General features: G+C 47.4%; 1 protein-coding gene across 1 annotated transcript; it reads left to right on the forward strand.

Moving 5' to 3' along the window:
• The first annotated feature begins 391 nt into the window (after positions 1 to 391).
• On the forward strand, positions 392 to 19,942 carry UBE2G2 (ubiquitin conjugating enzyme E2 G2). Its single transcript, XM_042024627.1, has 6 exons — positions 392 to 479; positions 6,902 to 6,937; positions 7,024 to 7,069; positions 12,335 to 12,453; positions 16,059 to 16,199; positions 18,037 to 19,942. Exons 1-6 carry the CDS (start codon positions 437 to 439, stop codon positions 18,147 to 18,149), a joined length of 498 nt encoding a protein of 165 aa, XP_041880561.1. The 5' UTR covers positions 392 to 436; the 3' UTR covers positions 18,150 to 19,942.
• The last annotated feature ends 4,128 nt before the right edge of the window (positions 19,943 to 24,070 follow it).

Below are 24,070 nucleotides of genomic sequence, written 5' to 3' on the forward strand. Positions count from 1 at the left end.
TCCTCAATGGGGTGGGATATCCCGCGGATCCCGCTGTGTGTTCCCGGATTTACACATCCACGTGCCGCGCTTTGGTGTTGCCCACAGCAAACCCAGTTTGGGCCTGGGGCTCCTGCCTCGCTCTCTCTGCGGCCCATCCCTGCGGGAAAGGCGGCGTGCGGGCTGCTCCAGGGAATCCGAAGGGTGTGCCCAGCTACAAACCCGCACAACTCCCGCTCCGTGGGGCATTTTGCGTATTCTCCTCTGTCCTCCCACCGCCGCGTTCCCGTCGTTTCCCACAGCGAATTCCCGGTGCGTTCCTACCGCGCGTGGTGCCGGTCGGAGGACTGGGCGCTACCATAGAGGAGAAGCCGGCGGGCTAGAGCGCCGCCCTCCACCCCCTGCCAGCCGGCGGCCGCTCTGGCCGCGCACCCGGAAGCGGCGGCGGGGCCGCGCCATGGCGGGGACGGCGCTGAAGCGGCTCATGGCCGAGTACAAGCGTGAGTCGCGCTCCCCGGGCCCCTCGCGCTGCCCTCCTGGCAAGATCGTTGCCAAAGCCCGGGAGGGCCCGCGGGCCGGGCGGGGCCGTGGCGGCCGGGGGGCAGGCCAGGCCAGGCCAGGCCGCTGGCCTCCTTCCCGTGCCCCGCCGGCCGCTGTTCCTTCCCCCGCCGGCTGCAGGGTCCTCTCTGCGTCCGGATAGAGCTCTCCGGGGCGGGGGTGAGGGTCACCGGGCGGGTACGGGGTACTGCCGGCTTTGAGGAGGCTGTGGGAAGGGGGTCCTGCCCGGAACCCTCCCGCTGGGACACCGAGGGGAGGGTGGTGTGCGGGTGGCACCTCTGGGATTCCGTGGCTCCGGGAGCTTAGTGAACGGGGAGGCTGGGAAGCCTGGGCAAGTGGCCAGTTATTATGATGCTTTTCCCTCTTAAATCTTCCAGATGGACCAGGATACAGGTATGGAAATCTCTGATGCAGAGCTCTGTTACATCAAAGATAATTAGGGCTGTTTGTCAGGACAAATACTTTCTGGTTGTGGCTGCCCCATCCTTGGAAGTGTCCAGGGCCAGGTTGGACGGGGCTTGGAGCAAGCTGGGCTAGTGGAAGGTGCCCTTGCCCACGGCAAGGGGTGGAACGAGATGAGCTTTAAGGTCTCTTCCAACTTGAACAATTCTGTAATTCTGTGAAGTCCTTAATGGAAGTGGTTAGTAAGAGGATTTAAACTCGGATTTAGTAACCAAGGATATAGACTTGTTTGTTTAAAAATCAGAGTGAGACGTGACTGCAGGGGGTGGCGAACAGTGATCCTCACCAGTCCCACCACAGGGAGCAGAGACAGGCTGGGGCCCTCTGGGAATGCCAGTTCTTCTGGGATGGCTCATCTGCTCCCTGATGAGTTTGAGAGGTGTCCAAAGGTGCCTTTTGTTGGCAAACAATATTTGTTTGTTTACCTAGGTGCTTTTGGGCTTTGATGCTCTGGCTTTTATTTACAGCGAGGAAGTAGAATGGAGAAAAGAAATGTTTGGTGAGGATGGAGGGAGCTGGGCTCTAAGAACTGGCCTTCTGCTCCAAGGAACATCACTTACTGTGCTCCCCAGACTGTCCAGGGATGGGGAGTTGTTTCCCTCTGTCGTCATTTAGTGGAAGACTCCAGCCTGTGTAAAAGAGAGTATTTATAGACACACATTTCCTGCCAACACGGTGCCTGTTCTCAGGCTGCTCTGCAGAGCACAGGTCTCTAAGCTGAGCTGTCACACAGATGTTTGGGTGGCCAGGGCCCCACACCCAGTGCTCGGGCTGCTGCCACTGACAGCTGGGGGTGGTGAGCGAGCTCCGCAGCTGCGTGGGTAAAGTTTGTGCTGACAGAGCGTGTCCTAGAAATCTGCATTTTCCCGTGTAATCCAGAGGCAGTGACCTGAAAAACAACCACAGAAAGACTTGGCACTGCTTCTGTCCTCTCATATCTATCCCCTAAGTCTCAAAAAAACGTTTATGATCCTGTGTTGTTGGGGAGCACAGAGATCTTACTGGAGTGTCTTGTATGAATGAAATCTTTAGGAAAAATACTATGAAATGACCTCAGAAAGATTTTGATTTAATGCCACAGGCAGACATGAGGTGAATCTCCTCTGCCTGGTTTCCCAGGGTAACACTAGTCGTGAACAGAGATAACGTTTTGTCTGTGATCTGCCTTTACAAACGCTTTCCCACGTCCAATACAACACAGTATTGTGAAAAATGAATGCAACTCGCAGTTGTTAATTGCACAGTGCTTTCTGGAAACCTGAGCTGCAGCAGTGCAGTAGGCCAGACATTTTGGTGTCTGTGGATTCCCCTCTGCTGCACGTCCCGCTTTGTTATTTTCCTTTAGCACATCAAACCTTGCTACAAACCCCAGAATCAAGCCTGACTTACAACCCCTTCCCTAGTGTTTCACTAAAGACTGACAGTTAGTTGTAGCTCTTCAGAAGCTCTTAGCCCTGTAGAGATTTTCAGCAAAAGTTACTTTGAAAAGTAAAAGTAGCTCCTGGTTATAAGTAGTTCTGCTGCTTCATTTTGCAGAAGAAGAGCAAGTCCTACCTTGGGACAGGGCTGGAGTCTGAGGTTCAGCTCAGTGTGAAGTTTCTCCCTCCTGATGATGCGTGTTGCTGGTGTGGACGTGGGCACTGTGAGGCCCTGGGTGAATGTGGGCATGGAAATGGTTTTCAGTGACCCGCTCCTGACTGCCCACCTTGGATGAAATCTTGTATGTGTTATGTACAAAGTTGTGGGCACAGTCTCTTTGCTTTACTTTCCCTCTTCTCCTCTATCTCTTCCCTTTAATTACTTCTAGTCATGACAGTGGTGTTTGGCAGTCAGTGCCTTGCTGGTGGATGTATTTTCCTTACCAGACTTCTAATTCTTTCCCTTTTTTTCTTCTTCAGTTTTTGTCTTTGATTTTTTCTGTGAGTGTGCACACACATGTTTAAGTCTTTAAATAAAGATCTGTTGTTTCCTTCTGTGAAAAATTCTTGACATTGTGAGGAGTTTCTACCTGTTGGAGCCCAGATATATTACTGCATTTTGGGAGAGGCTGTGAAATTGCACTGGTTTTCTTTCCTTTTAAAGAAGAAAGGGAAGGTGGTTGTGGACATCCAGATGACACCCATTGCGGTTTTTGTCCTCATTTAGATCTTTGCATGTTTGGCTTTTTGCTTTCTCAGATTTATTATCTACTCTGCCAGAACTAGTTTAGCTAAAGCTTTAAAAACAAAAAAAATCAGATATAAAAAAGAGCATAATTTTTATTAGAGCATATGTCTGTTATTAATTCTAGATGTATAATAGTATTAAGGCCTGACATAAGTCTCTCAGTAGCTTATATTTGTGAGAATTAAGAGATGGAAACCTTCTTTTCCTGTGTTTACTGTTTCTTGATGTAAGATCTTAAAGATGTCTTATGCTGGCTGAAATTTTGAATCTAAAATGGGTTACCCTGAAAGAATTGAATCTCTAGAGATCCGAGAATTGTAGTGCCTGATTGTATGCACTGTATTTCCTTCCTGGTACAAACAGGCAACAGAGCAGAGCAGTGGATTGTAATGCCAATGGGTTTCTTTGGAAGTGCTGTCGGGTTAAAAATAAGAGATTTATGTTAATTGTGAGATTTGGGAAGCCACAGGAATAATAAACTTTCTGAACCTGGCAGTGCTTCAGTGGGTACTTCCTATCCTTTCTGCCTGGGGAGAGTTATGTGGAGTCAGAAGAAAACTGATTGTTTTCAGGCATCTCAGTCCAGATGCTGCCAGATACTGCAGGGAGCATGTGCCCGTATTTCCTGAGTCCTGGGCTTTTAATCCCTTTGGAAGTTTGCTAAATGGCTGCAGTTTTTAGGAAACATACTGTTGAACTTCTCTTTTAAGGATGATCTTTTCAGTCTCTTCAGTGCTTTATCAAGAAGGTATGTTTTCAGTTCTCCTGAGAACCATCTCCAAGGTGTAATTGGCTGATAATGACTCCACAGAGAGCAGTGAAATGGAAAGGAAGGCATTGATCGAGTGTGTGCAGCAAATCTGCCCCGAATTCATAATAGAAGCATCACACTTGTCTAGTGTCAGCTCTGTTTTAGGCTTACAAGCAAGACTTAGAAGAGACTTTTCCTGGCCTTCCCCTTTACGTCTTTCAAACTTGATTCCTCTCCTAGTTTGCTGGTTTGTTCTTTTTCCAAATTAACTGCTTGTCCTTCTGCCTTTTGGAACCCCTTAATAAGATGTTGTTGCTCATGCATTTGCTCTGTAGGAATGTCCCCGAAAATCCAGAATAAAACTCCTTAACACCAATGTAGTATTCAGAAGCAGGCATTACTATATTCCAGCACTGGATTCACAGGGAATAACTCCACTTTAACATGAATATGTGGCTCAAGATGCTATGTTAGCCAGAAATACACAAACTGATGCAGAGCTGGTTTCACCTTGATGTCTTCTTGGGGGTCTTTAGGGACCAGACATGGGGTAGTTTTTTGCCCTGGTTATCTAAAGCTGCACAACACATTTCTGAACAGTGCGGGTTGTGCTGTTTGACTTGTTACAGAGCTCTCCACGTTCCACTGAGGTTCCATGGACTGTTAACCTCTGGTAAGCTGTTTCCAACAGGATCTATCTGGATACTCTCTCTGCTCAGCATGGGCAGAGGGCTCAGCTCCTTGCTATCCAAAGAAGGGTAATGGAGCTTGGGAAGGGGCTGGAGCACCAGGAGCAGCTGAGGGAGCTGGGGGTGCTCTGCAGCTCCCTGACAGGGGAGTGGAGCCAGGTGGAGGTCTGGCTCTGCTCCCAGGGAGCAAATAAAAAGTTGGACATGGGGAGGTTTAGATTGGCTTTTAGGGAAAATTTCTTCACCGAGTGGGACTGTTTGGCCTAGCTGGTCTGTCAAGGGTCGCTCTGCGTGTGATCAGAGCATTGGTTTTAGCCTTTCACTGCTTTCTGCTGCTCACCTACAAATAAGTGGCCACACCCCGTCTAACATTCCATTAAAGTGACCCTGTTTTGGAGGCTCTGGTGAGCTGTAGCAGCTGATGCTGTGTCAGCTCCCAGCAGTTCATGTTGTGCCTCTCCAAAAACTGGGCTCACAGTTTCCTTTTGAACAACTCTAGAGAAATCACAGGGTAGGATGTTACCATCCCCGTGGAAAAGGGGTTTTTCCTTTCCCAGTGACCAGCAACCACTCAGAAGCAAAGCTCCTGTGTCCCTGAATGCCCTGTTTCTACTTCACCTGATCCTTAAGGGTGGAAACCTCTTTCTCTGAGGGGAAAGCTGAGCAGGGAAGTGGAGAATTGGCCCTCTGTCCTCATGATGACCCTTTGCCCTCTGGGCTTTGGCTGTTTCTTCCCATTGCCCCTGTTCTCCTTGGAGCAGAGTGCTGTATGACACACTTCCATGTGGCTGCCCACCGCAGGGGATACACAGGGACTGCTGCCAGCTTTTCCAGGGAGATCATAGGAAACATCGGAGGGATCCTCTTCTTAGAGAGAGCCACAAGATGGAGCAAAATGATTCCAGGAGCTCCTGTGTTTGACATCTCCCTCGTTCTGTCTAAAAACATCAACAAGAAAAGCTATTGGAGACTCCTGTGAACGTGGAAAAACCTGCCATGGAATGCCAGGAAAACCGTAAGGCTGAGTTTCAATCTGCTGCTGGGATTTGGAACTTCAGAGAGGATTGTGCCAAGGTTAAGGGCACCCTGAGCAAACAGAAGAGTTTCATGATCTCTCCTGGCAATGCATCTCAGTATCATCTTTGCAGTACAGGAGCTGTTTTAAGACAAAAATCTGTTCTTCACAGCATTACCCACAATTTTCACCTACAGCCTAAACAGAAGCTAGGTCAAGTGTCTCATTTATTGGTTTGTGACTTCACATATTCCCTGGGTCCGTGTTCCTGCTTGTTTTCCTGCGTGGGGATGCATGTGGTGGTTCTTACGGCTGTGTTATGTGTGTGTTACTGGCCACTGGTGTTCCAGAGGCCACTGGTTAGGAACCCAGTGCTGGAGAAGCAGCTGAGAGTGTCACCTCCTGCCACCAGTTCCAGTGGCTGCCCCATGGCTCTCTTGGAGCCTTGGGGCTGGTGTTGAGCCCCTGGGACTGCTGGCCCATTGGTTGCATGTTAGCAGCTGAGCTGTGCCTCAGCTGCTGCTGCCTCCCTGCAGAACATCAGAAACTAGAAACTGATGATCAGTCCACTAGATAGGAGAAAATCTGGTGGTTATTTTATCAGCACGTGGTGTACTGGCCTTCACCAGCTTGAAATAAGGTGCTGACGCCAAAGGTTATTTCACAAATTTGGAATTGTATCAGTTTCCTAGAGAAAGTGAGGATTGATGAATCCAGAGGTGCTGTGTGCAGCCGTGGCTGTTTTATTGCTGCTTCTTTTTTTTTCTTTACTCACATTTTCCAGGCCACGCAGGAGTTGGATAGAATTTGGGGAACAGAGCTGCTTGTCAAATCTCTTGTGTCTGCTTCACCTGTTTTTGTGTTGTTCTGGGTTTTGCACTGAGGTGCATCAAGCCTGAATGGGTGCAGAGAGGTTACAGGAGTACAAACTTCAGGCTGTTATAGTATCCAGCAGAGAGCAAAGAGGTGCAAGAGAAGAGTGTTTCCCAGGCTTTGTGAAAAGAGTTTTGTCTTCCTTCTCAGGTTTAAATTATTGCCTCTGTGAAGATGGGGGACTCGATGATCCTAGAGGTCTTTTCCAACCTAAACAATTCTGTGACTCCAAGGCTGGTTCTAGGAGCCTGCAAAACCCCAAAGTGCCAAATAATTTTGTCTAGAACACTGTCCTGCATTAAGCAATGGTGGTGGGGCCCCTGTGCTAAGCTGTGGCAACTCAAACACCCCCTGAAATGTTTGGGCTCGCAGGTCACCTCAATCTTCCTTGTGTTTCTGTTTTTGCAGAGCTGACCCTGAACCCACCAGAAGGGATTGTGGCAGGTGAGGAGCCGAGCAGGGTTTGTGCACTCTGGAGCTGTTACCTTGTGTTCAGGTAGCACTGAGCATTGTTCTGGTTTATTTCACAGGTCCCATGAATGAAGAGAACTTCTTCGAATGGGAAGCCCTGATCATGTGAGTTAATACTGTTTGGTGTCTTAAATCAGCAGTTGCTGTGATGAGCTTCTAGGAGAGCAAGAATGTAAAAAGGTACTATCAGTTCTGCATGACATCAGCATTGGCCTGCCTTGGGGCTGGAAACTCCTCTGATCCAAACAGGGAGTTACATTTGGACTTTAAACAGCATGACAGAAGCAGCACTGGTGATATGTACAACTTGTTAGGGTAACTTTTTGTACAGGTGTCATAATAATAAGCTTGCAAATCTGCCAGGAATCCTCATTTGGGTTCCCTTGGATATACATTACATTTAGAAACACTGTAGGAAACAAACAGTTGCTTGTAGATCACACAGACCTGTTGGAATGCTGCCTAACTGCAAAGGCAGGACAGCTTTTAAGTGGAGCAAAATACACGGATTATTAGTGACAGGAGAAAAAAAATCAATGTCTAAAATTAGTTTACTTACTATTCAAATTTTTTCAGGAAAAATTGAAAAGTTTTGATCAGAAGAAGTATTAAAATTTAAGCAAAAATTCTTTTGAAGTTCTTTACACTTCGTGAATTGGTTGGTGTTGTCAAGAGTTGGATGCAGTGGTTTTGTGTGGAAAGAGATGCACTCTTCTGTTGGTGAATAGCTCTGATTGTGACCTGCTGTGTTTTGGGGGTGATGAAGACTCCTTTACAAAGCTGTGTTCTCTCTCTTCCACTCCCCAACTGATGGGTGTGGTTGTTGGTAGCAAAATTTACCATGAAAAGACAAAATCTTTTTGCCCGGCTATCTTACAGGTTGTCTTCTCTCTTGCTTATGCTCTTATTCGTGCTGTACCTTCTTTGGGAACTTTGAGTACATGGAATAACTGGTGATTTTTTATAAAATAAAGTTCTAAAATGGTAGGGAAGAGGAAGAAAGACATTTGTCGCTCACATCTGACAATTTATGCAAATACCGCACAATTAAAACGTGAAGAAGCTCCAGACCACCAAGCCCACCTTGAAGCTGGTGGTCTGTTGTTAGGGTAGATCCTGGTTCTGTATTTCAGGATTCCTTTGGTAAGAACCAGTGGTTTCCTTTCCTTCAGCCAGGGCTGGGTTGTCCCGGGGGACTCTGGGGGCAGCAGGCAGTGGCTGTGGCCCCACTCGCTCCGTGCCCGCTGTGATCTGGGCAGGTTTTCCCTCCAACCACCAGTGCTGACTGATGAGATTCTCAGCTGGCGTGGGTGGCAGAGTTTTCCTAGCTTGGTTTGCTTGGAATGTGTTGTCTAGGGATGAAAAACAAGATTTCTGTCTCTTGGGCTCAGGCATGCAACCAATACAAAAGCATGGCGAGCTGTAGCGAATTCCCTATTCCACACAAGCCGGCTGTGTGGGTGATCCTGCTGCACGGCAAGCGAGAGCCTCTGAGTTATTTTAGACCTTGGTAAGTGGAGGTTTAGATTACCACTGCTTGTTTGCTCAGTGATGGCAAGAGTTGGCAAATGCCTCTGCTTATGTGCAGTGATTTCTCCTGGGATAACAGGTTGTGCTTCCTGGTAGCTCAGTCCCCTGAAAATAAATGCTTAGCATGGAAATAGGTTGTTTTGTTGCCTGACACCAGGGATTTTGGCTGCAGGGTCTTATGCTTTCTGTGAGAGGCATAGTCAGCACTTGTGCTTCGTGATGGGCCAGATTTTGGGGTCAGACAGCTGTGATTGCTGGGAGTGTGGAAATCCCAGAGGGTTTAATGCACTTATTGGAATATGGAAGGAAATTCCTGCTTACTGGTACTTCCTCACAGCAGAGGTGGTGTGGCTGAGTAGAGGTTTCCTGAGGGACACTCAGAACTACTTCTGAATCGCCTAGAAAATACCTTTTCTGATGTTTCCTATCACATCCTTAAAGAGCAGAGGAGCTGCTTGCAGACTTGAAAGCTCTTTAAAGTGCTGAGTGTTGAGCTTCAGGTCTTTGTCAGCGTAAAATGAGAGGCGGAGGTGCTTTAATTTTGGTTTCTGTATTGTGTGTGTGTCATAATAAAGTTATATTTTAAGATCTGCTCAATTTGGAAGCTGTGATACAATGGAAACATGTTTGCCCTAAACACATTTGGTTACTTTCATCCCTTAAGAAACCCTGTTAGTAGCAGTGTTTGCAATACCTTTGAAAAGCAAGTTACATGACTTGTTTGTATTTGTCTGTGGTGATCTTCTCCAGTGTTTTGTAATCTCAAATATGCTGTGTGAGATTCAGGGAATGAGGTGTGCAGATGAGAAAATGAGAGTAAAGCTGCCTTCAAAATTTTAGATAGATGAAGTGCAAAAGGTAAGTAACATAATTGTGAAAAGAACAGAATACTTTTCCTTCACCCAATTTATATAAAGCTAGAGCACATATAATGGCACATAACTTTAAAAAAAGAGAGACTTAAGAGAGAAAAGACATCTCTCATTTATCAGTTCAAAGGTAGGCTGGGTAATGTTACACAGATTGATGTAAGAGCTTGGCTTGGAGATAAAATAATGCATTTTTAAATAATGGAAATAACAATTTGTTTCTCCAGTCTTCTTGCCTGCAGCAGCAATGCTGGAGGAATGTGAATCATACAAAAGTTATGGCTGTAGTGACATCTCTAAAGGGGAGAACAGATCTTACACTCCCAAAGTGAGTGTAATGGGCACAGAACCGAAAAAACCACGTGAAAACCTTTCCGAAGGCCGGAGGTGGGGAGTATTCTTGAAAGCCAGATCTTTGCAACATCATTTCAGGAGAGTTTGCCTTATGTTGCTCAATTCCCTAGCACTGCATGAGGTGCTTCAGGCTGTGTTGTGTTCATGGATTTAACATTTCAGGGCCAAGTTTTGCCCTCTTTGGTTGGCATGTACAAGTGTGTGTTGCTATTAAAGTTTATCCCCAAAAGACACAAAAGCATGTGATGGTTAAGAACTTTATTAGCCCAAAGAAAACTAAACAGTATAAATTGAAGTCAACATATCACAAAGCTGTTTAGAAAGGTAATTAGATCTATAATTAGGCTTATGACTTTTGTTTCCATTCCCCTTTTGGGCATCTTGGTTGTGGGGTTTGGTGTTTTTCCAGCATCTTTTTACAAATAAGCCATTTGCAGATGTATGTGGACCTGAATTAGAATCACAGAATCATTAAGGTTGCAAAAGACCTCTGAGACCATTAATTCCAACCATTTGTCAAGCACTGCCAAATCCACCACTAAACCATGTCCCCAGGTGCCACATTCACATGTTTTTTGAATGCTTTCAGGGATGGTGACTCCACCACTGCCTTGGGCAGCCTGTGCCAAGGCTGAACAACCCTTTCAGGGAAGAAATTTTTCCCAATATCCAACCTAAACTTCCCCTGTTGCAATTTGAGGCTGTTTCCCCTTGACCTGTCTCTTGTTCTCTGGGAGCAGAGCCCAACCCCCACCTGGCTGCACCCTCCATGTAGGAGAAGGGTCCCCCTGAGGAGCCTTTTCTCCAAACTAAACAATTCCCATTAGCTGTCCTCCTCAAGGTACTTCTCTCTCCTATTTGGTGGATACCCACTGCGCTTCTCTGCCCCTTGCATGAGTAACAGGCAGCTCCTGGAGGTCAGAGCTTCTCATTTTCATGCTCCATCTTCTGTCAGCTTTGGAATCACTGCAGAGCAGGGGGGTGATTGCAGAAGCTGCCATGCTCTTACCTCCCTGGCCCTGCCAATGTCCTTTGTGAGCTAAAAGTGATGCTGTCAAGTTCAAATGCTGAGTGTTTTGTAGTTGCAAATGCTGTCTTGGATTAACTTTAGTAATTTCTTTGAAGTTGATCCTGGCAGCACTGAGTGGCTAAAACAAAAGCATTTTGCTCACATAATGCAGGGCCTAAAATGGAGTATGTTGGGTTGAGTGTATTTGACAGAAGAGCCCTTAAGGCTGTGGGTTTGCTCTCAAAACAGAACATAGACACCCACCAGCTTTTCAATGCCTGTATGTACATACTCTCAGAAGTTCAACAATAAGCCTTTAAAATGCAGCTGGAATTAAAACGGTCATGAAAAAATGCAGTCAGTTTACTCTCAGATGTGAATTGAATCCTGACTAAATTTAGGGAAAAGGACAGAAAGGGAACAAAGTGATTGAGATGGTTTAGCTTTCATTCTTGCAGAATGTTGATGCATTTCTCTTAGCTTACCTGCCAGTGTCAATATTCATGTTTAAATCACATAGTTCTTGTGTTTATCTGCCAGCCAAGTCTTTTGATTCCCAAAGTTTGAGAGAGTAAGTCTTCTAGGGCTTTAGGATTTGCTGCTCTCCAACTTTAATGTTCTTTCTGGCATAGAGAATGAGGACTGGGAGGAGGAGGCATGAATATATTCCTAACCCTTATTTCCCAGACAGTGGAACCTTTGTTTGAAGGCCTTTTTGCTAAATACATGAGGTTTCCTTGGCTACGGTTTTCAGTGCTGAAGCTTTTTTCGTCATCTTTCCAATCAAGGGAAATCATGTTTGTGTTACAACTTCCAGATGGTTCATCAAGTTGGAATAAATCATGGCTAATAAACTTGTTTTTTGCTCACTTTCCACAAGTGTTTTATGTAGGCAGGGTAAAATAATTGTCTTTATGTTCTCAACTCGATTGCACTTTGAACTAGATTCTGAACACAATAAGGAAATGTTCCTACAAGAACCCTGATGAAGCCATTTGTTCTCCACCTGCACTTGAGCGAGGGCAGACTCTATACCTGAAGTCTGCAAAGACACATTGTTGTCCTGCCTCTCCTCTGACAATTATGGACTCTGAGCTGTGTTTTTATTTTTACAAACCTTTGCTGTGTTTTCTGCATCAGACAGTGATAAGTGTTTGTGTGGTTGTGCTAGACGCTGGCAGTTGGGATCTCTGTGGGGTTTATAAATTAATTTTGAGCTCCAGCATTTGACATCTCTGTCTTGTAGAGCATAACAGTATCTTCAAAGGCACAGGAGTTCCACACCTGCCTCTGCTTTCGCTTGACATGCAGACACTCAAATCCTGGAGCATGCCTTGGAGCCAGATACTCCAATTATATCCAGACACACCCTACTAATTAAACAGTGTTGTGACCTTCCTAGTAATTTAGTGTGCAAGCTTTGATTTCCCCCTTGCCTCCCAAGCCTCATATTTGGATTTAAGTTTATGAGGTGTGGGGTAAGAGCACCTTAACTCTTTGTTTCCTGGAGAAGATGCTATAACCCACGCCTCACACATCTCATTAGACAAGAACTTGGGTGAAAGAGCTGGTTAAAACTTTGGTGAATAACATTTTATCTGTTTCTAGGGGTCCTGAAGACACCTGTTTCGAGTATGGGGTTTTCCCTGCTATCCTGAGTTTTCCACTCGACTACCCGTTGAGTCCTCCGAAGATGAGGTTCACGTGCGAGATGTTCCATCCCAACAGTGAGTCTGATGCAGCAGGATGCACGGGGGAGTGGGTTGCTTGTGCAACTTAAAAAGCAGCTTTTGCAGCAGGAGAGCCAGCATCCTTCCTGAGGGTGGTTCTCTCCCTTTCCAGCCCTGAGCATGCAGGATGAGCATTCAGCTGCCCGGCAGTTCAGCTCTGTCTTAGGGTCCTTTTCTCTTTATCCCATTATTCCTCATAAACCTTTTGCTCATAAACAGTCCAATAAGGATTCCAGCAAATTCCTTGCCTTTAAATCTTCTGTACAGGATGTGAGACTTAGTGAATTAATACAAGCTCTTTCCAGACACAGAATCATACAGTATTGCTGAGTTTGGAGGGACCCATCAGGATCATGGTGTTCAGTGCAGGACACCCCAAGAATCCCACCATGTGCCTGGGAGCATTGGTTCCCAAAACACCAGGAACCCAGTCTTGCTCTATGGCTTGTATTTGGGTATTTTTGGTGTTATTTTAATGACTGAAAAGTTGTTCATGGCTGCAGCTTTATTAGGCAGCATGGCTTTTGCCCCAGGAAATCTTAGGTTTGTTTAACATTTCTGAGGGGATCTCTCTGCAATACACAGTGCTCTGTCCAAGCAAACACATTTGCAGGTGTTTAATATTAAAACTTTGCTGGCCTTTGCTCTGCAATACTGATTGAGTTGTACTCCATGATCATAAAGATCTTTTCCAACCTTAGTGAATTTATGATGGTGACGTTATTATTCAGTGAGAGTAATTGCAAGGTTTGAGCCTTGGATGAAAAAACCTTGAAGTCCCTGTTTGCAGCCTGGACTGCTACTTTCTGGAATCAGCCTTGGAATTCTGTGTAAAATCATTTCTTTTGACATCTGCTGAATCAGCATGTATTGTGCAAAGGTTGTTTATTAGTACCTGGGTTTGATGGGCTCGATCTGTGTTCAGGCTGTCAGGTCTCTGACTCTCAAGAGCAGGAAAAGGCAAACGCTGTGCTCCTGCCCAGTGCTTCCTCTTCAGCTGACATTCTTGCACTTGGAAAACAAAGGTCATAATCTCAGCTGGGAATCAATTTATTTCATCCTATATACAAGGAATTTTGCAGTTTCTTGAAGTTTCTCTGTTATTCCCTTCTGGAAGCACTGCAGGTTCTTGCCCATTCAATCCACATCTTTCTGTTCTCCTGTGGAAAACACACCTGCATGTCACAGCACAGAACTGTGTGGACGTGCCCAAGGCCGTGTGGCATCACCTCTGGAGCTCTGATGTTCACAGCAGGGCAGCATTTGGCACTTGGAAGCAGTTGTAGCCATGTCAGCACCTTGTTCCAGCTGGACTAATTTACCCAAACTTCTTGCCAGGACTGGTCTCCCTGAGCAAATCCTTGTGCCTGCAGCTCCAGCTGTGGCCTTGGCTTGAGGTTCACTGCTCGCAGCTGTGTTGTGTGCAGCACTGCCAGGAGGAGTGGGGTGTGGAGAAGCACAAATTGCCTGACTCTTGTGTTAAAGAGTGGCTTTGCACATGGGTGTTTTCTTCCATGGGATAATTGGAACATACTGGATGGTCAGCTCAGCTCTTTAGAGTCCTGTGACTTGGAGTCTTCTTAACCTGAAGCTGAGATCACTGAAGTAGACACTCGAATCTTTCTTCTTAGCTGGGGTTGTGGTGGGCTGGTTCTACCCAGTGAGGCTGCAGAAAGGGGTGGCCAGGCTGTGCTTTTTCTGTTTTTCCCTCTCCCTGTGAGGAATCTCAATGAAAATGTTTAAAAAGTCTGGTGTGTTCCCTCATCTTTGCAGTTTGTGTTATGTGGAGGGGGAATCGAGATACCACAGAACTGTCTTCTCTTAAAGTAAAATGACCTCCTTGGATGCTCTGGTGAAAATAACTGAGTAGTGATTAATGGCATTGCTTGCATTGGTACTGAGCGTCAGCGTGGGGAGATCATAGGAGGTTTGGGAGGGATTGTTGGAAGGGGCATTAAAACCCATCCCATTCCACCCCCTGCCACAGGCAGGGACACCTTCCACTAGCCCAGGTTGCTCCAAGCCCTATCCAACCTGAACACCTCCAGGGATGGGGCAGCCACAGCTTCTCTGGGCAGGTTCCCGCCACCTTCTCAGGGAAAAATTTCTTCCCAATATCCCATCTAACCCTGCCCTCTGGCAGTGTGCAGCCCCTGCCCCTTGTCCAATGCCCCTCTTCGGCTCTCTTGGAGCCCCTTTAAGCACTGGAATGGACTCTGAAGTCTCCCTGGAGCTTTCTGTTCTCCAGGCTGAACGTTCCCAGCTCTCTCAGCCTGTTGCCAGAGCATCTCTCTGTGGCCTCCTTTGGACTCGTTCCAACAGCTCCACGTCCTTAGGTTGGGGGCCCCACAGCTGGACAGGGGCAGGTCTCACCTGAACAGAGGGAGAGAAGATCCATACGTCTTCCTGGAATCAGCCTTTGATGTCTCGACTGTGCCACTGTGTTCCAGCTGTTTTAAATGAGGCACTGCACAGAAACAGGAGACTCCCTCACCACTGAAATACCTCCTACCAGAGGGTTCCTGACTTGCAAGAAGTGCTGATTCAGCACCTGCTGTTTTCACCTCTTCCAGCTATGGCTAGACCAGCTCCAGTCCCCAGCCTGGGGCTGCAGGAAGGACTGTAAATAAAAGTCCTCCACGGTGCTTACGTGCTCGGGCAGACATAGCTGGGTGAATGGAAGGAACTGGAAATGAGCACAGCTGCTTCCAGCAGTCATTCCCACTTTGTTTTGTCTTGCTTTCCTGGCAATGGCACCAGTTTGGTCACCTGAGGAACAGAAGCCCTGACATCATTGCACTAAAGCTGTCGTTCCTCAGGAGGCTGTAGAATTAGGCCACATTGCTGGAGCAGTGTTTTCTTTTGTGGTGCCTCTTCAGCCTTTGGTTTCATTACCAAGTCAGTAGAGTCCAGTCTCTGTGAAGACAACTTGTACTGTTGCAGACACATTGCTTATGCTAAAGGTGGGAGAGGAAGCACCTGGATCTTTAATTCATAGGTTTCCTTGTTTCCAGGTGCTTTAATGCAGCTGAGCTTTAAGCAAAAAAAAAAAAAAAAAGTGGGAATTCTTCTGTAATGTTCAAAAAAAGATCAGTTCTACTGTTCATAATATATCTAACATAACACTTTATTTTTTCTCAGGTTTATAATATATATAACATAACACTTTTCCGTCCTTTGTGCAATCCTTTTCATGGTCACAGTCCAGTGGAGGACTCCAATGTGCATTCAGTGCATTCATTTCCATTTAAGTAGGACTGGTTAGCTGCTTGGAGCTGTGTCTGTGCATAAATCCTTGCTTTATTCCACCAGGCTGCATCGTTCATTTTTCCCATGGAGCCTGTCACTGGTTATTAAATGACACAAGCGCTCCCAGCAGATTTCTGGTGGGGAAGGAGTTTGTTAGATTTGCTTAAAGAAGCTTTTTCCTAGGTTTTTGTCTTTCAAATTTTGTGTCCTCTTGCCTAAAGAGGAAATTTAACCTGGATTTAGTTTTAGTCATTGAAAAGCCAAGTCTCAAGGCTGATCTATGCTCAGAACTGATTTGAAGATGCTGAGCATTTCCACTGAGTAACAGCCACTCCTCTGTACTTTTTGTGCAGTTTACCCAGATGGGAGAGTCTGCATCTCCATCCTTCATGCTCCTGGGGACGATCCCATGGGATATGAGAGCAGTGCAGAGCGGTGGAGTCCCGTGCAGAGTGTGGAGAAGATCCTCTTGTCTGTCGTTAGCATGCTGGCAGGTGAGCACTGCTGTCCTGTCTGCACTTCCTGAGTGAGCTGGAACTGCCTCCTGCTTCTTGCTTTGGTCACTGAGCAAAGCACATGGAAAGCTGCTCAGCAGCAACCACAGTTCTTGAAGCCCTGGTATTTCTTTATTTATTAGTAAACCAGTGCTCTGAGAAGAGCTGGAAAAAATGCAGCTGAATTAGTAACAGGTGTTCCTGTTTGGGGGTGACTGCAAGGCTTTCCTTCCAGGTTGGTAGCAGCCAAGCCAGTAGTGATGGGTCAGGTGGGTCTAGAGGCTCAGCTGGTTCCTTGCTCGTGGACAAAACCCTCTCTGTATTTGCTGTGCTGTCCATTCAGCTCTTAAAGCTGTGAATTACAGCCTGTGTTCAGCTTTGGCAGCTGAAGGGTTATCAAACCTAACCAGTACAGTACACTGGAGTCCATGGCCTCTGATTCAGAAGCCAGCACACTCCGTTTCTCTTTGTTATTCCCAGCCTGGGAATGTGCCCCACTCTGCCATCTCTGGTTCAGAGGAAGGCTTCTTGAGAAGAGACCTGGGGTGAAAATCTTTTTGTGGAGCCTTTCAGATGGTTTTCCCTAAATCTAACAAGGGCTAGGGATCAGCTCTCTGAAAGATGGATCATTTTCCACACTGTGGACAGAGCCACTGAACTGCCTGAAGAGGGCAGAGCCATGTCCCTTAGAACTGGTTTTGAAGGATAAATGGGTTTAGAAGCTGCAACGTTGACCAAAGAGCAAGCAACAGATTCCTACATGGGACTGTTTTAGCTTTGGAATAGCAACCTGCTGTTGGGAAGCTGTGCAGGCAGATAGCACCCCATGGGCTTCCCATGGCTTCCAAGAGCTTGGTTTGTGGTGCAGCCTTACCTGGACTGGTAAGTGTGGGAGTCACCTGCTCTCATTCTCTGCCTGTGCATCCTGTTTTCCCATGGCTTTTGGAGGAATTAGGCTAAAACACCAGTGGTCAGTTTCTTTCAGGGTACTGGAAAACTCTGAGCCCTGGCTCTGCAGGTAATGTAAGCCCAAGTTTACCAGACTGGGTGACCTGCACACCTGCTGGTTTTTAAGGGGAACCATCAGGATCGTGTGGGGAAGGATGGGAGCCCGAGATACTGCCATGAACTGGGCTGGAGTGGGTGAGGACTGGTGTGTCAAGGGAAGTGGGTAGAGTGTGTTAGTGCCTTGTGGAACCCTGGGACAGCATCTTGCTGTGTGCTGCCCACAGACCTGGTAAATCCTGGGTTTCTGCTTACCTCCATGCAAAATGGGGAGTCCCTGGGACTGCAGCACTTCCTGTGCTTTGGAAAGCATTCCGAAATCATCGGGTGAAAGATGTTGCAGAAATGAAAGCATGTTCTATGGGTTTCCTTGGATTGTTTTGTTGGTTTTTAATAGAACAAGCCATCCCAACAAGTGACAGCCTGTTTGGCTAGCCTGCTTGGAGGGGCTTTGTGTCTGGGAAGCTGGAGAACAAGACAAAAAAACGTTCTGCAGGGAGAAACATGTGGTTTTAAAAGCCCTTGACCCTGGGGGTGCCACATTGTGCTGGCCATGTGCATGGTGGGGCTCCACTGCTGAAAGCACAAACAAAAGAAAGTCCTGCTCCTCTGCCACTTGTTTCTTGCCTAAACTCGACTTTGTTGTGATATCCTTTCTCTTACAGTCAGCTAAATCAGAGCCTTTTGGGAATCCAGGAGCTGTCATTGGATTCGCCTTAGCAGTGTTTCTGTAGTCTCAAGGAGGAGAATTGTATGAAAGCCTTGGGGAAGTGGCATTCTTGAAGAAGCAAGAAGCTCCATTGCCCACCTGCATTTGTCTTTCTCGTTTCAGAGCCAAATGATGAAAGTGGAGCCAATGTAGATGCCTCCAAGATGTGGCGGGAAGACAGAGAACAATTTAACAAAATTGCCAAGCAGATTGTGCAGAAGTCACTTGGACTTTAAGCTCACAGAGAGACTGAAGTGTTTTATATTTCTCTCCATCTGGAAACGAGCAGTGCTCAGTGCTGGTACCAAAAAGGAAAACTTTGTAAAACTATTGGCCTAGTTCTTATAATTTGTTATTTATTTACCATCTCTTTTTTTCCACTGCTCCAGAGAAGCCTCTAGTTCACTCACTAAATTATGTGGGAAAGGGATTTGATGGTAGAGAAAAATACAGAGACGATGCTGTTTCAAAGGCTGCTTGTTGCTGCCTTACTTTGTGGTGCAGAAAGCCTGGAGACTTGGCAATCTGCAGCCCTCCCTCACCCATGTCCTGTGGGAGAGCAGTGCTGGTTTGGATCATCTGCTGGAAGAATTAGTTGTGGTTTTATAGATAGCATTGCATCTGGAGCAGCAGTAGACAGGAAAAAATCTCTCCATTCTATGATATTAGGTTAAGGGCAGCAGTTGCAATCAGATCTGAAGAGTATAGTTAGCAGGAGAGGCTATAAAGCAGGGTTGTAGTCAGGGTGTGTTAGCAAAGAAAGGAACTTTGGGGAGTGAGCTGTGAGGACTGGCTGGGGGTCTGGAATGGGCTGGTGTCGCCCTGTACCACTATGAGTTTGTACTGAGCCTTTGAGTCAGTGTTGGCTTGGCAGAAATCCCAAGAGCTGCTTTATTACTTCTTGAAGACACTGAGTTGTAAACTTTACACTCGGAGGCACAAGGTGTAAAGGTTGGATTGTTAAACACTTTGGTCCAAGTTCACCTGGGCCAGGTAGGTCATTGGCAGTTGGAAAATCCAGTGAGCATGTGTTTGCTGGATAACTCATAACTCTGCAGGAATATCGGCTCGCTTTGGTGACACACGAGTGCTGGGAAGATTTGGCACTGCTTTGCCATTACAGCCCCGCCACCCATTTTCAGGTGACCGAGCCAAGATGAGCATGATGGACATACAAAAATTACCTGTGCCACTCTTGTGTATCAAATAGGAGCCAGAGGAGACGGGCTGTTTGCTCGAGGATGGTACGACGTCTGTTTTGGACTGCAGTGTTGTAGCCAGTGTGAAGGGTGCAGGAAATACCAGCTGGTCCCTTCCTAAAACTGCTGAGGGGCCTCTGCTGACCTTGCTGCTGTGCAAGCCAATCTCATGTGTAGGTCCAAACTTCTCCAGTTTACTACAAGCAATAACATGCCCATTTATAGCACACGGAATCCAATTTTGTTGGCAGCTTTAAACGGGCTAAATTTGACAAGGGCTGTTTTTTGTTTTTAAATGTGAAAGAAGCGTGTGACGTGGAAGGAGTCACACCATGAAGAAGGCTGTACACAGGTGATCATGTGCATGTGTGTGGTACAACTGTTGAGCATTTCTGTCTTGTTGTCTGTGCTGCAGATCACACTTCGCCATCGTTCTGCACCTCTGAAGAGTTGTATTGCTACAACCTGCTGATTTTACCTCCTTGTAGAAATAATTGTGGCTTTGATGTAAGGGTGGGAGTGGGACTGGACGTAGCTTGGGAGCAGAGATGATGAAATAGTGTTGTACCTAACTAGTATTTCAAGGCATACAGGAAAATGTAGCACTTTACGAACACTGGGAGTGTTTTTTGAGTTGGAGGAGAGGGAGGATTGCTCCTGGAGTGCTGCAGCCAGAGAGCTGCAAGAGCCCCTGCAGAAACACACACATGGCAAAAGTGGGGTTTGCTTAAGTGCAGAGTGTTTTATTCATGTGTGCTTGCTCATTATCTTGATTTTATGGTGGGATTTAGTCTGTATACTGAAAATAAAGTGATTCTATTTTCTCCTTTTATAGTTGTACACAAATGTATTGCAATGAGTGTTGTATATGGGTGACCACCCGGCCAAGAGACTTGCTCCAGAGGAGTGGAGGGGTTTATTCTAACCCAGTTAAAACTTGGGATACTTTAGGAGGAGTGGAAGAGCTGACATTATTGCATGGACTTTCCAGGCAAATGTCTTGCCTCTAATGCTGGCAGTGGCTGGGTAATTCAAAGAAAACTGTAAATTCAAAGAAAACTGTAAAAATCTCAAAGAAAACTGTAAAAAACTACAGCAGATGTGCTGTAGTTTGCTCCTTAGAAACATTATTATATCCATGTGCCTGGCCTAGGAAGTTCTTGTGAACGTACAACAGGTGAATTCATTCAGAATGTGCTGATATCAGCCCTTGGATTCGAGGAGGACACGTAGATCATAGAATCACTCAATAGTTTGAATGGGAAGGGACCTTAAAGACCATCTCATTCCACCCCCCTGCCATGCACAGGGATGCCTTCCACTTGGCCAGGTTTCTCAGATGTCCAGTTCCTACTCAGAGCTTCCATAGTCCCCAAATCTCTGTTCAGAAATACAAATCCTTTATTTTTCAGTGACTGACATGCAGTGGGCTTGCTCATGGGCGTTTGAAGCCACCCAGTGACCATACCTACCTCGCAGTCTTGAAGGTGACAAAATGTAGGCAGAAGTTCACCTCAGAGGACTAAAACTTGGTGTTGGCACAAGAACTGTCCTAGTTGGTGGCTATTTACTCAGCTGAAGCCAGTGGTGAGCATTTGTGTTCATCAAAAGAAGTTGGTTGTTCATTGTGTTCATTTTGGAAGGAATTGTTCCCTGTGAGGGAGGTGAGGCCCTGGCACAGGGTGCCCAGAGCAGCTGTGGCTGCTCCATCTCTGGAAGTGTCCCAGGCCAGGTTGGACAGGGCTTGGAGCAGCCTGGGATAGTGGGAGGTGTCCCTGCCCGTGGTAGGGGGTGGGACTGGATGGGCTTTAAGTTCCCTTCTCACCCAAACCATTCTGGGATTCTGTGAAAGGTTTAAAGGTGGCAGTGTGCTTGGCATGTTAGATTCCTGTTTCTATTTGCCAGAAAGAACTAAAACTAAAAATCCTTGCATAAAGCAGGAGGATTCAGCTCACACAGTGGAGGTGTGTGGGCTCCTGCTGTGACCCGCTGAGAGGGTCTCATGGCACTGGCACCTTCCTGCAGGTGGGGAACACCTGAAAGGTAAAGCTTGTAAAGCTGGTGTGTGGATCCTGGGATAGACTTCCCTGAAAGACTTCATCGTGTCCCTGAATGAATGAACACTCATGTTGGCAGGATGTGCAGTACTGGCCAGTAGCAATGTTTTTCTGAGCAGTTGTCATTTTTCAGCCTGAAACACTTATTATAAAACATGTTCCTTAGGGAGTGTCAGAGCTCTACAGGTATTATGCATGTAGGTAAAGTATTAAAGATTTTTTTTAAATCCTTTTCTCTGGATTGCATTTGCTTTAGCCTTTTGTATTAAAAGAAGAACCCCAACCAAACCCTTCAACAAAGCTGTAAAAATGCAAGCAACATCCTCTTTAAAGCCTTTGTATATACACACATCCACACACGCTCACTGTTGTTTTTCCTTGGCAGAGGGGCTGTGTCAGAACACACACAGTGGGCTGTGAGACATCCATTAGCTGGGTTGGTGTGCCTTTGAAAGTGTGAGAGGCGTTGGAGCCACATGAAACGGCTGCAGCTCGGGGGCAGAGCCAGCCCCGGGCTCCCTGCCAACTTTTTTTTTGCCTTTCTGGAGCGGTATCTTGAATGGAAGGTGGTGCTGTGCATTGGGATGGATGCAACAGAGAAGCTCTGTGCCTTGGGAAGGCCCTTGCTGTCTTCCTGAAGTTGTGTCTTGGTGGGCATGCTCTGTGTGTTTTACCCTTGTGAGAATGGAAAGGAGAAGCAGCCCGGGTCTGAAATGTCCCCAACGCCAGCTGTGCTGCTGATCCTGGGGTTGTCTGGGATGTGGGATTGGTGCAGCAGCCTCCCCTGTCCCGTGGTGTGGGGCTGTGCCAGGGCAGGGACGGAGGCTGAACATGGGAGGCCCTCACAGTACCCTGGCAAGACACAGCACAGGTCACATGTCCTGTGTGCTTTCTCTTTCCGATTTCCCTGGCTCAGGGGAAGAAGAAAATCCCTGCGCTTCAGGAAGGAGGAGTGTGAGGGAAGAGATGCTGGGGGTCTTGCTGCCAGCTGGAGACAGGGTTGGGGGTAGCACAGGAAGGGGAAGGTGCAGGCATCTGGAGAATTCCTCTAGCATCTGATGGCCTGAGCTGCCAGCCCCAGTGAGAGCTCCTGGTGTCCCCTCTCCTGGTGCCAGGTGCCACCCGATGTCTTGGGTGCCAAAAGTGCTGTGCCAGGCTCCCTGGTGCTGCAGGGATGAAGCCCATTGCTGAGGAGGGAATTGTTCAAGCCATTGAACATTCAGTGGTCCTGCCTGGTGCTGTCATGGCCCCACGGGAGGGAGCGTGGGATGGCTGGGAGGTGTGTGCCTTCCCCATGACTCCAGCCCTGGTGATCTTCCTGCCTATCCCAGCCTGCTCCAATGGGTCTTCTCCCAGGGCAGGTGGTGTGAGAGCCCCAGGAGAACCAGCCAGGTGGCTTTTGAAGGTGGCTCACACCCCCCGAGTTGGGACTGGGCAGTAGGTAAGATGATGGGGTGTGTTAATCCATAATTAATGGCAGTGACACGGCCTGTGGGTTATTACAGGGTGAGCAGTGTGTGTGAGCTCTTGGGAGGGATTTGGGAGCGGGTCTGTCTGGTCATGTCCCTGAAGGGCACGGGGGGAGATGAGCTAAATCCTGGCCTGAGTCCCCCTCCTCTGTGCATGGGGCATCCTGAGTGGGGAACGAGGCTGTGGCTCTGTCACAGCTCTGACCGGAGCCGGGTGTCCCCGGCTGGAGGGACTGCGGGGGTGGCCAGGATGGGGCGTGCTGGGACAGGGCTCACTGAGGAGCGAAGGAAAACGTCCCTGCTGCAGCCAGGGGCTGCAGGGTGACACCAGAGGCGGGTTCAAAGCAGCAGAAATGCAGGATGCAACACGCAGGGGGTGGGGGGCACCCACGCGCTTGGGTGCAGGGCCCGGCGTAGGGAGGCTCTCCACCCACGGCTGGGATGGGAGTTTGGGCCCAACACAGATTTTCCCCATGCCAAAATAATTTGGCAGATTGAACCCAACTGGGGTGGAATGGGGATGTTGATGAATAGGGGTTTCTTTGCTAAGTCTGCCTGGGATGGGCTCACACAGACTCCTCTCCTGGTGTGGTGCTTCACCAGGATCCCTGTCTTCTTCTCCCAGTCAGAGTAAGACCCCTCAGAGATCTGATCAAATCCAATCCCAGTCAGATCCCTCCAAGCTTGGTCAGCAGGTCAGGTGCTGGGGGATCTCCCTCTGTGAGACAGATGTGTTAGAGACATGCCAATGTCTCCAATCTGAAAATGACCAGCAGAGTTCATCTCCAGGGATGCCTTGCTTCCCCTTGCCATTCATTCTTCTGGGAGCTAGGAAATGGTGAAATACAGAGTGGATTGGATCAGGTGAACTTGTTCTGAAGCAAAAACCTCTGGGGCTGGAGATCCTTCCTTGGCATCTATAGGCTTGCTGTGAAGGTGGCTCCAGAGGGGCCTCACTCAGCCAGAGCTCAGCTTTTCACACCAGTTCTTGCAATGGAGGAGGATGCCAGACAGGCAGGCTGGAGTCCAAGTGTTTTCAAACCCACTCTGTCTGGAGACGCAGTTAGAAGTTGAGCTTAGTCCTTGGCCAGATCCTGCTTTGATATGGGATCTTCTCCTTAGAGCCTAGGCATGGCCTTGGTGGGAGGGCTGGGGTTTGTGGGCTGTAGGGAGCTCTTAAGGCTCTATATGAAGAGTGGTTTTACAAAAACATCTGTGTTATTGGAGAAGCCACTTGTCCAAAGTGTCCCCATCCAGCCTCACTTAGCATTTGATACTTTCAGTGTCTGTCCCTGCAACACCCAGCCAGTGAGCAGGGGGCGTTTGATTTCTTTTATCCATTCATCCTCATCCAACAAGACTCGTAAGTTGAATTCTCTCTCACATGTTAGATGCCTTCTTCTTTGCTCAGAGCAGAAGCTGTGGCTGCCTC

This window comes from Corvus kubaryi, unplaced genomic scaffold (assembly GCF_017639235.1).
Source record: "Corvus kubaryi isolate FWS band 111438036 unplaced genomic scaffold, C.kubaryi_AGA036_p1.0 37264, whole genome shotgun sequence".
Lineage (NCBI taxonomy): Eukaryota > Metazoa > Chordata > Aves > Passeriformes > Corvidae > Corvus > Corvus kubaryi.

Bases quoted from the DNA above. Each gene is read 5' to 3' on its own strand.
- UBE2G2 (XM_042024627.1), top strand. From the start codon at position 437: ATGGCGGGGACGGCGCTGAAGCGGCTCATGGCCGAGTACAAGC. The intron at 480-6,901 runs GTGAGTCGCGCT...CTGTTTTTGCAG, and splicing joins GCTCATGGCCGAGTACAAGC to AGCTGACCCTGAACCCACCA. The intron at 16,200-18,036 runs GTGAGCACTGCT...TTCTCGTTTCAG, and splicing joins TGTCGTTAGCATGCTGGCAG to AGCCAAATGATGAAAGTGGA.